Source organism: Rhynchophorus ferrugineus, unplaced genomic scaffold, assembly GCF_030347505.1.
Source record: "Rhynchophorus ferrugineus isolate W39M unplaced genomic scaffold, kcgeb_rfMv2 rfM1, whole genome shotgun sequence".
Classification (NCBI taxonomy): Eukaryota; Metazoa; Arthropoda; class Insecta; order Coleoptera; family Curculionidae; genus Rhynchophorus; species Rhynchophorus ferrugineus.
Window position 1 is genome coordinate 27569395 of NW_027472580.1, and position 14655 is coordinate 27584049.

Here is a 14655-nt window from a genome sequence, read left to right on the forward strand (position 1 = left end):
GAAATACATTTCGGAAACAAATTTAAAATTCTGAGAATAACATGTTTCAATTGCCGAGCAATATTTCGAAAACAATGAGTCATGAGTCAGAAGGCCTCTTCATTACGAAGATTTCCTACAATATATAGTCGGATTATTATTTTAACCCCTTTCTCCATAAAGAGAACTAGTTCAAATTGAACAATTTAGTAAGACTGGATCAGTTGGTGAGGTTGTGATCTACTCGTTGTGCAATAACAAGCGGTTTAAATATCAATATATCTACAATGTAAGAATGTAGGAATAAAGGCGAAAGTCTAAGAACATTGATTTATAAATCTAAAGATCTGCATCTCAATGTGTGCAAAGTTCAATTGGTAGAAGAACAGAAGCATAATCAACATGCATTACAAAATAATTCGTTAAATGTACAAATTGTTACTGATTTTTCTAGTGAAGTTATGAAGACGAAAATGGATGGAAAATGGACTTGATCGTTAAAATTTTCGAATTTGGGATTGAAAAATTGAAAAAATAATGCTGTTATATATAATTGAAATATATATATATATATATATATATATATATATATATATATACATACATACATACATACCCAAAACGTGTGGAGTGGTACATTAATATGGATGCCACATATCATCCGTATCACCCATCATTTAAATGGTCAACAAGACAAAATATTTCATTGCTACATAAAAGCATCCTAATCATGTAATATTTCATTTCAGTGACCAGAAATATCTCAGATTATGCGATTTAACTCCATAAAATAGGGAAGATGAGTTGTCATGATTAAAGTTGTTAAATAACATAAAAGTATATTTTAGTATTATATATTGCATTTTGTTGTGTAAGATAGGTAGTTACCCTCAGGTAACATTTTAATAAAAAATAACAAGGCTTTGATAACTAAATAAGATAAAAATCTATAATCTTTTATAGGATTTTGGATTGACGTTCTGGCATGGCTCGGTATCACAGATACTTATAAAATAACAGAAAAAGTGTTCTTTACCGGATAATAGAGGATTGTAGGTTTTATTTTCTCCATAATTCATATTAAATTAAAAAGAGTCATTAGGTGATCTAAGGGGAAAGTTAGATAACACCCCCATCTTTCATCTTAATATGCTTCTTGCAAGTAAGTCCATGTAACTTGGGTGTTCTAAATCGTTCTATGAGTTCATTATTTTATTTGATATATTTTTTCGCGTTTTTCACAAATATCATATACAAAATGATAATTAAAATTCTCTAAATAAGTCTATCAGAAATTGCTGTACTTAGAAATAGAAAATAGAAATTGATTTACTTAGAAAATTCTGATTGTATATTGATCTGAGATTTATCCAATTAAGATTTCCTGACAATCGATGTGTTTAAATCAGTTCTTCGTAGAACTGATTACTCAGTTCCATTTATTTCGCTTACGGTCAGTTAAAAAAAATGCTAGTTTATCTAGTCCCACACATATATACACACTTACAAAACTGAACCCTTTTTTATTCATTGACCATTTATTTTTTTGTATTCTAATCTCAATTTTCTATACTTCTAAACAATGAGTTTGGTCGTATTTAGGTTTAGGTCGTAGGTTTTGTTCTGTAAATTGTGATTTTATATAACGTGAACATTTGGTAAGTCTAATAACCATTCGCATATAATCACTCTAAAAAAAATGAAATTCCTTATTTTCAAATATTTAATATTTGTGTTTGAATATTGGTGGAATATAAAAGTCAGAAATTAATTGAATATTAATTATTAATAATTGAAGACTTAATTAAGAGTTTATAAATAAAAAATTATACTTTTAAAAAGAGCAAATATTCCCGCAGTTCTAATATTAAATTCTCATTTTTATCCATGTTCTGGTGGAATGAAATTAAAAATTTAACATGTGGGTGAATAGGGAAAGAACTGAAATGAAAGGTGGCTTAAATTAATGACAACAGAGGACATGTGTTAGGATGTAATAGAAGCGAACCAAATGGTTTCCAAAATTAAAAAGTGGTGATTTTGATATACAAGGCAAAGAACGAAAGACGGACAAAATTTGAAGATGCGAAACTGCAAGAGTTATTGGATGAAGACCAAACCCAAACTCAAAAACAATTGGAAGAAGCGTTAACCGACACCAATTAAAATTGAAGCCAATTTTCTGTAATGTTCTAAAGAAATGTCATAAAATTAGGGAGGAATTGGTAATTGGAAAAAAGTTGTTATAATAATGTAGGCTTTAAGTACTTTGAATAATGTTTCAGTTTTCAATAAAAAAGGCAATATATATATATATATATATATATATATATATATATATATATGTTGTTGAGTTCAGTTGACCTTTAAATGCAAAAATAAATGTATCTTCTACATGTTGTATATAAAAAAGTTGTTATAATAATGTAGGCTTTAAGTACTTTGAAGTACTTTAAGTACTCATTTTTCTGTAAAAAGGAAAATAGGAAAAGGAATACGTTTTATCAAGACATTTATATATATAAATATATTTATATATTTATAAGCTAACAAATTTGTTATTTTGTTAGAAAACATTGATTAACATTGATGCTATCTTGTGTGTGTCAGGCATGACAAACCTACAGTAATCTGTGTTCACATTTAATATAATTTCTACTTACTTTAAAGTATAATGATTAATAAGATGAAGGATTATTTACTTGATGGCTGATACTTGATGAATGATGTTTTTTTTTAATATTATTTTGAATTTATTGGTATATACGACACCGACACCGACACGACACCGACACGACACCGACACGAAACCGACACGACACCGACACGACACCGACACGACACCGACAGGACACCGACACGACACCGACACGACACCGACACGACATCGACACGACACCGACAAGACACCGACACGACATCGACACGACACCGACACGACACCGACACGACACCGACACGACACCGACACGACACCGACACGACATCGACACGACACCGACAAGACACCGACACGACATCGACACGACACCGACACGACACCGACACGACACCGACACGACACCGACACGACACCGACAAGACACCGACACGACACCGACACGACACCGACACGACACCGACAAGACACCGACACGACATCGACACGACACCGACACGACACCGACACGACACCGACACGACGCCGACACGACACCGACACGACACCGACATCTCTACATTCTTTGTTGGCCACCATGATCTTTATTTTTATGTTATAATTACTGTAATTCGTTGTATAGGTACATCTTTAAATATGTACATCGGATTTTATTCCCTCTGTATAATCCGAGATGGAATTCAGCCTTTACAATGCGCACGGCAGGTATTTATGTTATTTTAAATAAAAGCAATAATTATTTTGGCTCATTCTGTCCGTTCTACATGTACATATGATACTAAGTACGAAATTTCCTTTGTTATTAAGCGTCAAAACACTATGGTCCTAATAATATACTGATATTTGATGTCATGTACATTTTACTAAATAAATACATTTTAAATCTTGATTATAATGAGATAATAATGAATAAATAGAGACAAATTACAGTTTGGAATAAATTGGTCTGCACATGAATTATCGAAATAGTTTGATATTATTAGAGCATTTCTTATTTCAATATTTTTTACCTACTATTATTATTATGTATGTACCAGTCCACCACATCACCCATTATAGTAACGATAATAGTCCATAATAAAATAAATGTAGGCCAAGTAAGATTATTAGTATTAATAATTGAATAAACTCATATATCCACGTATTAAACATTAATAAGTTAAACTTGATTGCTATTCCTAACTTCTGATATTTTATTTTACATTACTAATGCAGAATATATTTCATTGCTCCCAATTGAAAATTTAAAATTTCAGAAAAAGAACTCTTTCGCAATCAGATAGAATAAAAAGCATTCTGCTTCAATAATGAGGGCAGATTTACATTTAATTCCTTTAAAATTGAAGCCAATTTTCTGTAATGTTCTAAAGAAATGTCATAAAATTAGGGAGGAATTGGTAATTGGAAAAAAGTTGTTATAATAATGTAGGCTTTAAGTACTTTGAATAATGTCTCAGTTTTCAATAAAAAAGGCAATATATATATATATATATATATATATATATATATATATATATATATATATATATATGTTGTTGAGTTCAGTTGACCTTTAAATGCAAAAATAAATGTATCTTCTACATGTTGTATATAAAAAAGTTGTTATAATAATGTAGGCTTTAAGTACTTTGAAGTACTTTAAGTACTCAGTTTTCTGTAAAAAGGAAAATAGGAAAAGGAATACGTTTTATCAAGACATTTATATATATAAATATATTTATATATTTATAAGCTAACAAATTTGTTATTTTGTTAGAAAACATTGATTAACATTGATGCTATCTTATATTAACTTTTTATTAATATTAACTTTTTATTAATATTAACTTTTTTTATTTCGGTAGATTTTCGACTTCATTTCCTCCAACGTTAAATTTAACATAAATAATGAAATCGTCTTTGATAAGAAAGCGTCCTCCTCTTAAAGGCACGTAAAATTCAATCATTAAAATTAAATCGATTTCCGCATCTCCCCGATGTAATAAATAAGAAATGTCTTTTTTAGGCGAGTTTAAAATGATTTTATAAACGTCCGGAGACATTTTTCTCTCAGATGTCTGTATTGTTACGTCAAAGGTCCTCCATATTTCCACCCGAAAACCACATTCATCCCATTACATAGCCAAAATTAACCGACAAATGGGCAATTTCAGTAGAATTCAATTCGGAATATCCCCCCATTTCTACCTGCCGCAGTCGCCGTGACACGGTTATCTTCCCAAGTCGGCACTAAATTAAACAGTATTTAATTAAAAACCTGCTTACTATCAGTCGGTGGTAGACAGGCTACGATTATTTTTGGCTCAGATACTTTCGATTTAGAAAAAAGGACGTTTTTTAATTATCCTTTAAAAAAAAGAACCTTTCACTTTCGCATTTATTTTTGGTCTAAGGATATGGATGATAAAATTGCTGTTTTATTTTTATTTGTTTAGAAGCAAAAACCCGGGGATATATCTTGAGAACTAAACAGGTGTTTTATTCGATTCGGTACCGAAATGTTGTGGAAGTGGCTTGTTTGTATGTTATGATTATTTCAATCGGACTTAACTGAAAATGTTTATAAATTTTGTTTTTTTGGAGGCAACCAGATGAACTTGGTAGCTTTCTCTGCTATTTTCCTATCATTCATTAAAAAAAAAATGTAAATATTTTAACTAATATATTTTATTAATAAACACTCAAAAATATAAAAATATATAGAGCTTTCACATATGTTTTGTACAGGTTCAGTAAATAATGCTATCTTATTTAATAAATGAATGCAGTTGATTATTTGTTTAATTGTTTAATAAATTCAGCAAAACAACAATGAATAACAATAACATGGACCTTTAGCAATAACATGTTCAGTCGGTTTTGAAGTGGCTTCTTGTGGCATGTAGAATAGGTCCTTTAAAATGGACCACATTCTGTAATCCAACGGGATGAGATCCGTCGAGTAGGGTCTCCATTCTTCCGACGTAAAGAAGTCCCGTAAATCCGCTCAGCACCAGTCTTACGTCGCATTTGCCTTATGGACTGGAGCGGATTCACTTCTTGATTTTGACCCATTGGTGTACCAAAACCAGGGGTGTCTTGCTGGTGGAGCAAATTCCGGCCCAGACCATGACGAACTGCGGATTTTGGCGGTGTTCAACTACGGCCGACGTGCCGGCTGCTTTAACGTACCAGCTCCTGTCATTTTGGTGGTTGTACTCAACTGTGAACAGCTTCTCCTTCGTGAAGAGGATTCGTTCCCATCGTTGAGTATCCCGACGCTTGAGTTGGCGACATATTGCGAGCCGTATCTGCTTGTTCTCATCTGTAAAGAGCTGAAGTTTTTGGAGCTTGTAAACGTTGAGGTTGGGCACCATTCTGGCAATTTGATGAGCCGACGAATTGCACAGTCTCATGGGCAACTCAGGGAGATTCTCGAATTTCGTTGTACACTAGCTTTTTGATGATCTTGCAGTTAGCAGAACTGTTAGTGGCGCACTTTCTTCCACTTCCTGGACGTTGACTATTATGGCCAACTTTTTGAGAAATAATGGACACCGAAACATTGAGCAAACGAATATTTTTACATGGCCTCGTCCTTGACGAAAGAGCTCCAAAATGGCACTACCTTTGTTTGACATCCTAAAAACACGACAAAATAAGTTAGCATAGGGCCAAAAATTCACAATGCTGCATTAACACATGGAGAATCCGACGAAACAATACTTTCATATTAGGATAAATTAAACTTTGATGCATTTTTTTGGAACACCCTGTATTAGCTGCAAAGGTAGTGCCTAGAACAGTGCCGTTCCAACTTCTTAATAATTAATATTATTTTGAATTTATTGGTATATACGACACCGACACCGACACGACACCGACACGACACCGACACGACACCGACACGACACCGACACGACACCGACACGACACCGACACGACACCGACACGACACCGACACGACACCGACACGACACCGACACGACACCGACACGACACCGACACGACACCGACACGACACCGACACGACACCGACAGGACACCGACACGACACCGACACGACACCGACAGGACACCGACAGGACACCGACACGACACCGACACGACACCGACACGACACCGACACGACACCGACACGACACCGACAAGACACCGACACGACACCGACACGACACCGACAAGACACAGACACGACACCGACACGACACCGACACGACACCGACACGACACCGACACGACACCGACACGACACCGACACGACACCGACATCTCTACATTCTTTGTTGGCCACCATGATCTTTATTTTTATGTTATAATTACTGTAATTCGTTGTATAGGTACATCTTTAAATATGTACATCGGATTTTATTCCCTCTGTATAATCCGAGATGGAATTCAGCCTTTACAATGCGCACGGCAGGTATTTATGTTATTTTAAATAAAAGCAATAATTATTTTGGCTCATTCTGTCCGTTCTACATGTACATATGATACTAAGTACGAAATTTCCTTTGTTATTAAGCGTCAAAACACTATGGTCCTAATAATATACTGATATTTGATGTCATGTACATTTTACTAAATAAATACATTTTAAATCTTGATTATAATGAGATAATAATGAATAAATAGAGACATATTACAGTTTGGAATAAATTGGTCTGCACATGAATTATCGAAATAGTTTGATATTATTAGAGCATTTCTTATTTCAATATTTTTTACCTACTATTATTATTATGTATGTACCAGTCCACCACATCACCCATTATAGTAACGATAATAGTCCATAATAAAATAAATGTAGGCCAAGTAAGATTATTAGTATTAATAATTGAATAAACTCATATATCCACGTATTAAACATTAATAAGTTAAACTTGATTGCTATTCCTAACTTCTGATATTTTATTTTACATTACTAATGCAGAATATATTTCATTGCTCCCAATTGAAAATTTAAAATTTCAGAAAAAGAACTCTTTCGCAATCAGATAGAATAAAAAGCATTCTGCTTCAATAATGAGGGCAGATTTACATTTAATTCCTTTAAAATTGAAGCCAATTTTCTGTAATGTTCTAAAGAAATGTCATAAAATTAGGGAGGAATTGGTAATTGGAAAAAAGTTGTTATAATAATGTAGGCTTTAAGTACTTTGAATAATGTTTCAGTTTTCAATAAAAAAGGCAATATATATATATATATATATATATATATATATATATATATATATGTTGTTGAGTTCAGTTGACCTTTAAATGCAAAAATAAATGTATCTTCTACATGTTGTATATAAAAAAGTTGTTATAATAATGTAGGCTTTAAGTACTTTGAAGTACTTTAAGTACTCAGTTTTCTGTAAAAAGGAAAATAGGAAAAGGAATACGTTTTATCAAGACATTTATATATATAAATATATTTATATATTTATAAGCTAACAAATTTGTTATTTTGTTAGAAAACATTGATTAACATTGATGCTATCTTGTGTGTGTTATGAATTTTAAGGATAGTCAGGCATGACAAACCTACAGTAATCTGTGTTCACATTTAATATAATTTCTACTTACTTTAAAGTATAATGATTAATAAGATGAAGGATTATTTATTTGCAATTACAAGTAAGCACTTTGTAAATCAGTAGAAAAAGATGTTTTGTATTTATTTAAATGAGCGAAAATTAAAGTGAATTTTGTTGTTTAATTTGTTGTTTAAATGTTTAATTGGCAGGCTGATACTTGATGAATGATGTTTTTTTTAATATTATTTTGAATTTATTGGTATATATATTTTTTAAAATTAAGGATTAAAATCACGTGTAAATTAAAGTTTGCAGTTCATAGAGTTTTCTTCATTTAAAATCATACGACACGTGTTACAACTTTACAAATTACTACAACTATAGAATGGTTGTTCCTTCATATTGTTCTTAAAGTTCAGATCTAAACATAAATAGCATTTAATGTACTTCACTAACGCACTCGGCATAATTTTATACATAACACAGTTTAACACATAATTTAACTAAGTCCACTGTTGTGGAGCAGTTGTAGTATTTTAACGTTGTCATGTTTATGCAATATCTCTTTGAACTCATCTTCTTATCTTATTGAAACTTTTTCTGAAACACATTCAAAGATCTACTTGTTTCTTTTTAACATACTCCTTCCACTTGAGCTTGGCGTTGAGTGTTCTGCCTATTTAGCTGTGTTGGCATACGGAGTTACTCTTGAAGCAATTATCACTGATTGGCTTTGGTATTTGAAATCTACATGTTACATCATTTTATTCGCTATTTCTTGGTTCACTGAGTAATGCTAAGGACAGCTTTTTACTGTGTGCTTGTAACTGTCTTATTATTGTTACTTGTAACAAGTTGTGCAGTAACATCAGCAAATCCCTTCTTCACATTTAGGACTTTTAGAAGGTAGAGTTTTTACAGGGACGCTATTTTGTAATACACTCAAATAGATGGGTTACAAATCTGAATAATCGTCAAAGTATCTTGAAATGACGGTTGGAAATATAGGATTTGAGGATCTGGCTCATCTGCTTAGGTCATTTATTTTCCAACTTGTATTCTAGATCCTCTAGCTATAGTTTATCAACGGCTTGAGACACGTCTAGAAATACTGCTGAGTAACTTTTCTTTTTTTTTTCAAAAGTTTTCTCAATTATATTCGTAATACGATGTACGAATTGTCGAATATTTGTTGTTGATTGAATGCTGTATTTTTAATAATTAGTTTGAGTAAAGCGTCTCAGAAATAGCGAATAAAATGATGTGGCATGTAGATTTCAGGTACAAAATTACTTCTCGAGTAATTTATGACGATATGATGTTTTACCATTGGGCGATTTATCTGGTTTGGGATCATACTAATTTCTGCATTCTTCCACTACATAGGCAATCGCAATGTAGCTGGATAAGTGGTTGGATTTTATTAAATCATATCCTAGAGCTTTGTTGACATGGACATTTTTCTGAATTTTGTTGAAGAGTTTATTTGATGTTACTGAGTTTATAACTCTATCTTAATTTCTAATTTTACTAGGTAAGGTATCCCAAAGTTTCCAACAAACAATTTTTCCTTCTCCTTAACTTTTTTTGCCCATTCTCCATGTTTTCTATGGATTTTCGAGTTTTGGTAGTTAGTATTATAGGGTTATTAAAAAGGATATGTTTATTTGGTAGCTATGATTTTTACGGTGGCATCTGTTGATGTTATTGCAAGATATTGTTAATTAGTTATTGCTGATTCTCTTGCGACATGATGGATTGTACGTTAACATGTATGAGCAGTCAATTCATTTATCTTTGATATTTTATATTTCTGTATTTGAATTTGTTTTTCAACTCTGCAATGATTGTCACATTATGAAAGAATTACTTCATTTCTAATACGGCCTCGGAGAGAAATCCATTGAGGTCACTTTATGTAGCGCATTTGAAAGATCTCAGATGCCAGACTATAATAATGTCCAAATTTCGGGGTCATGCATACAGGATTATTGTAAAGTTAAGCATTTGTAAGAGGGGTATTTGAGTCTCCTAATGTTTCGTTTCTTCCACACGCACCATTTTAGAGAAGGAAAAGTTTTCAAAGCTTGGCTGCTTCAGTTTGTTACTTGGTCAGAAAATGGAAATTTCTTCTTTTATCTTACTAAGCTGAAATATCTGAGTTCCTGCACCTTGCTCATATTAGATGTCGTTGAGATTTACTATCACACGCGTACGTCTGCTTTGCAAACACCGTCGCCGATCTCAAATCAATTCAGACTCACCGCTAACGGAACTGAATTATCCTAGGAAGCTTGAGGAAGTTTAATAATTTTTAGGGAACATATTTAGTTTCAAGACTTCCCAAAATGAGAGTCAGTATATTTAGTTAAAAGCAGAGCGAAAATCACTGATAACGACCATCGGACGCTTTCCACCTCTAATACGATTCTTTATATTGTCGGAGAGTAAAACTAGACTCACGAGCTGCTAATAAGCTGCAATCGACCTATCTTCTTGAACTCAATCTAATTCTGGCCACAGAAGTCTAGAGGAACAATTGAATAATTTTATATTCTATACATAATGGCACTCATGGAACAAATAAAATAATTATTTTTATTACCTCACATACAGCTTGTTTTATGGCATTTCAACATCGACGTAGCGTTGACTGAAAACGACTATCTACTGTTTAATAATTCACTACTTTTTGCTATCGACTGTTTCAGTCGCTATTTTTCGCCCAACTAATTTCAGCTGTGACTAGTTTATTCGAATAGTTTTTAAAATTTTGATTTTGTTGACCTAACGGCGACTTTGAAAATAATGCGCCGATTTTATGCTTATATGTTTTGTTTGAACTAGTTTTATGTTTTGTTTCTAATAACTATAAATAACAATGTACATTAATATAACAGTATTTAGGAACTCTATTTTTCAATACTATTTATTAATGTACTGGGGAAAGAACAACATGATTTTGACTGCATTTATGTTATCTCAACAACGATACAACATACCTAATGTTTTGATTGGCTTTTTATATTTTCTCGATGTCTCTCGATATTTATTCAAGCTTTTTGAATATGTTTTTGCTCCATTCCTCTTTACAATCAAATGAAATACGTAAAACATAAAAATCATTTTATATTATGGACGATGAAATTTATCTTATGAAAATGTAAAATGCAGCAATTATCTTTTTTCTTTTCTTTCGCAAAGAAAGCTCGAGGACGAATCGAGCACGGTTGAAAAAAACATTCGTAAGCACATATTGGAATGGAACAAAAATAAACCAATTACTTTTTTAAATATTATTTCATTGTTGCTTTCCAAATTTTAAAATGCAATGAAATATATTTAACATCATTATCCCATGCGTTTTTCCACACTGCCGATTAAAAATGATTAAACAAACACTGATCTATACAGCAGAGAGAATGAAATAATTATCGCGCTCGTTTCTTCTCTCAAAATTAATACTGGAAGAAATTCGTAAATCTACGTCTATAATCGCAAATGGAAATACTCAGTTATGACTGGCTAAATACCAGAGCCTGGAGGAAACTTGGTATTGCTCAATGTGCAATATAATGTGCGATTTATCCTTTTAGATATTTAAAAAAAATCCATATATCGATATATCGGAAAAAAAATATCTATATTTTTAAGAAAAATAAAAATAGCGAAATATTAGCTAATATATATATATATATATATATATATATATATATTTTTTTTTTTTTTTAAATCTCCTAAAGAGTAACCATGTTTTTGATAAATCCTTGAAATTAAGTACCAAAAATTCCATGCATTGCCATAGTTTATTATAATATTAACTTTTTTTATTTCGGTAGATTTTCGACATCATTTCCTCCAACGTTAAATTTAACATAAATAATGAAATCGTCTTTGATAAGAAAGCGTCCTCCTCTTAAAGGCACGTAAAATTCAATCATTAAAATTAAATCGATTTCCGCATCTCCCCGATGTAATAAATAAGAAATGTCTTTTTTAGGCGAGTTTAAAATGATTTTATAAACGTCCGGAGACATTTTTCTCTCAGATGTCTGTATTGTTACGTCAAAGGTCCTCCATATTTCCACCCGAAAACCACATTCATCCCATTACATAGCCAAAATTAACCGACAAATGGGCAATTTCAGTAGAATTCAATTCGGAATATCCCCCCATTTCTACCTGCCGCAGTCGCCGTGACACGGTTATCTTCCCAAGTCGGCACTAAATTAAACAGTATTTAATTAAAAACCTGCTTACTATCAGTCGGTGGTAGACAGGCTACGATTATTTTTGGCTCAGATACTTTCGATTTAGAAAAAAGGACGTTTTTTAATTATCCTTTAAAAAAAAGAACCTTTCACTTTCGCATTTATTTTTGGTCTAAGGATATGGATGATAAAATTGCTGTTTTATTTTTATTTGTTTAGAAGCAAAAGCCCGGGGATATATCTTGAGAACTAAACAGGTGTTTTATTCGATTCGGTACCGAAATGTTGTGGAAGTGGCTTGTTTGTATGTTATGATTATTTCAATCGGACCTAACTGAAAATGTTTATAAATTTTGTTTTTTTGGAGGCAACCAGATGAACTTGGTAGCTTTCTCTGCTATTTTCCTATAATTCATTAAAAAAAAATGTAAATATTTTAACCAATATATTTTATCAATAAACACTCAAAAATATAAAAATATATAGAGCTTTCACATATGTTTTGTACAGGTTCAGTAAATAATGCTATCTTATTTAATAAATGAATGCAGTTGATTATTTGTTTAATTGTTTAATAAATTCAGCAAAACAACAATGAATAACAATAACATGGACCTTTAGCAATAACATACTCAGCCGGTTTTGAAGTGGCCTCTTGTGGCATGTAGAATAGGTCCTTTAAAATGGACCACATTCTGTAATCCAACGGGATGAGATCCGTCGAGTAGGGTCTCCATTCTTCCGACGTAAAGAAGTCCCGTAAATCCGCTCAGCACCAGTCTTACGTCGCATTTGCCTTATGGACTGGAGCGGATTCACTTCTTGATTTTGACCCATTGGTGTACCAAAACCAGGGGTGTCTTGCTGGTGGAGCAAATTCCGGCCCAGACCATGACGAACTGCGGATTTTGGCGGTGTTCAACTACGGCCGACGTGCCGGCTGCTTTAACGTACCAGCTTCTGTCATTTTGGTGGTTGTACTCAACTGTGAACAAGTTCTCCTCCGTGAAGAGGACTTGTTCTCATCGTTGAGTACTCCGACGCTTGAGTTGGCGACATATTTCGAGCCGTACCTGCTTGTTCTCATCTGTAAGGAGCTGAAGTTTGTAAACGTTGAGGTTGGGCACCATTCTGGCAATTTGATGAGCCGACGAATTGCACAGTCTCATGGGCAACTCAGGGAGATTCTCGAATTTCGTTGTACACTAGCTTTTTGATGATCTTGCAGTTAGCAGAACTGTTAGTGGCGCACTTTCTTCCACTTCCTGGACGTTGACTATTATGGCCAACTTTTTGAGAAATAATGGACACCGAAACATTGAGCAAACGAATATTTTTACATGGCCTCGTCCTTGGCGAAAGAGCTCCAAAATGGCACTACCTTTGTTTGACATCCTAAAAACACGACAAAATAAGTTAGCATAGGGCCAAAAATTCACAATGCAAACACAATGCTGCATTAACACATGGAGAATCCGACGAAACAATACTTTCATATTAGGAAAAATTAAACTTTGATGCATTTTTTTGGAACACCCTGTATTAGCTGCAAAGGTAGTGCCTAGAACAGTGCCGTTCCAACTTCTCAATAGCCGGTTCAAATTAATCAGAGGGATTAATCATAGGGACGCATAGCATGCAAAGTAAAATTTTATTTCACCATATTGCCAGTTCTTGTTAATTATAGGTATATTTCAAGAATATAATAGTATATATAATTTTTTTTTGAATTTATGAATTATCCAAAATTTCCAAGATGTTACATGTTTCAGTAGTATTCGAGGCTTCCGCTCGCGCTTAGTTATTAAAAAGGTTTTCACGTCTTGATGATATTTTGGCAGAATCAACAGTTTATTTACCATCTTCAGATATTGCTTCCTTTTACTTGCTTCTCGTTATACTAGTGGAACTTGAAGGTACTGAACTGAACTGGAAATCTGAACTTGAAGGTATTAAGAAACCTTCGAGTATATAATGTAACCTACTTATATAATGTAAAATAAATTTATACATTTAGATAATATACACATAACACAAACTAAATAATACAAATAATGCTTTTAGATCAGATATAAATACTCTATACAAAAATGCAAAAATACAAAGTACAAAAATGGCGGCATACTCAAAATGGTGTAAAAGTCGTCAAAGTTAATACTATGCTAGGTTAATGACAATCAATGAAATCAAAGAAATTAATAGTTCAAAAAAAAAAACAGGTGTGCGAGTGACAATCAAAATCAATCTCTACATTTTTTAATTAATCACAATAAGAAGTAAGGTACTGTGCATTAAAATAAAT

The 14655-nt window shown here is 32.7% G+C and overlaps 2 protein-coding genes across 2 annotated transcripts in view; one reads left to right on the top strand and one right to left on the bottom strand.

The window, feature by feature from the left end:
• LOC143206624 (trissin receptor) overlaps positions 1–14655 on the top strand; it is a 421579-nt gene that overhangs the window by 28757 nt on the left and 378167 nt on the right. The window lies entirely within an intron of this gene.
• LOC143189100 (uncharacterized) lies at positions 5671–5994 on the bottom strand. The gene has a single exon (XM_076393805.1). It carries the CDS (start codon positions 5992–5994, stop codon positions 5671–5673), a length of 324 nt encoding a protein of 107 aa, XP_076249920.1.

Bases quoted from the DNA above. Each gene is read 5' to 3' on its own strand.
- LOC143189100 (XM_076393805.1), bottom strand. From the start codon at position 5,994: ATGGTGCCCAACCTCAACGTTTACAAGCTCCAAAAACTTCAGCTCTTT.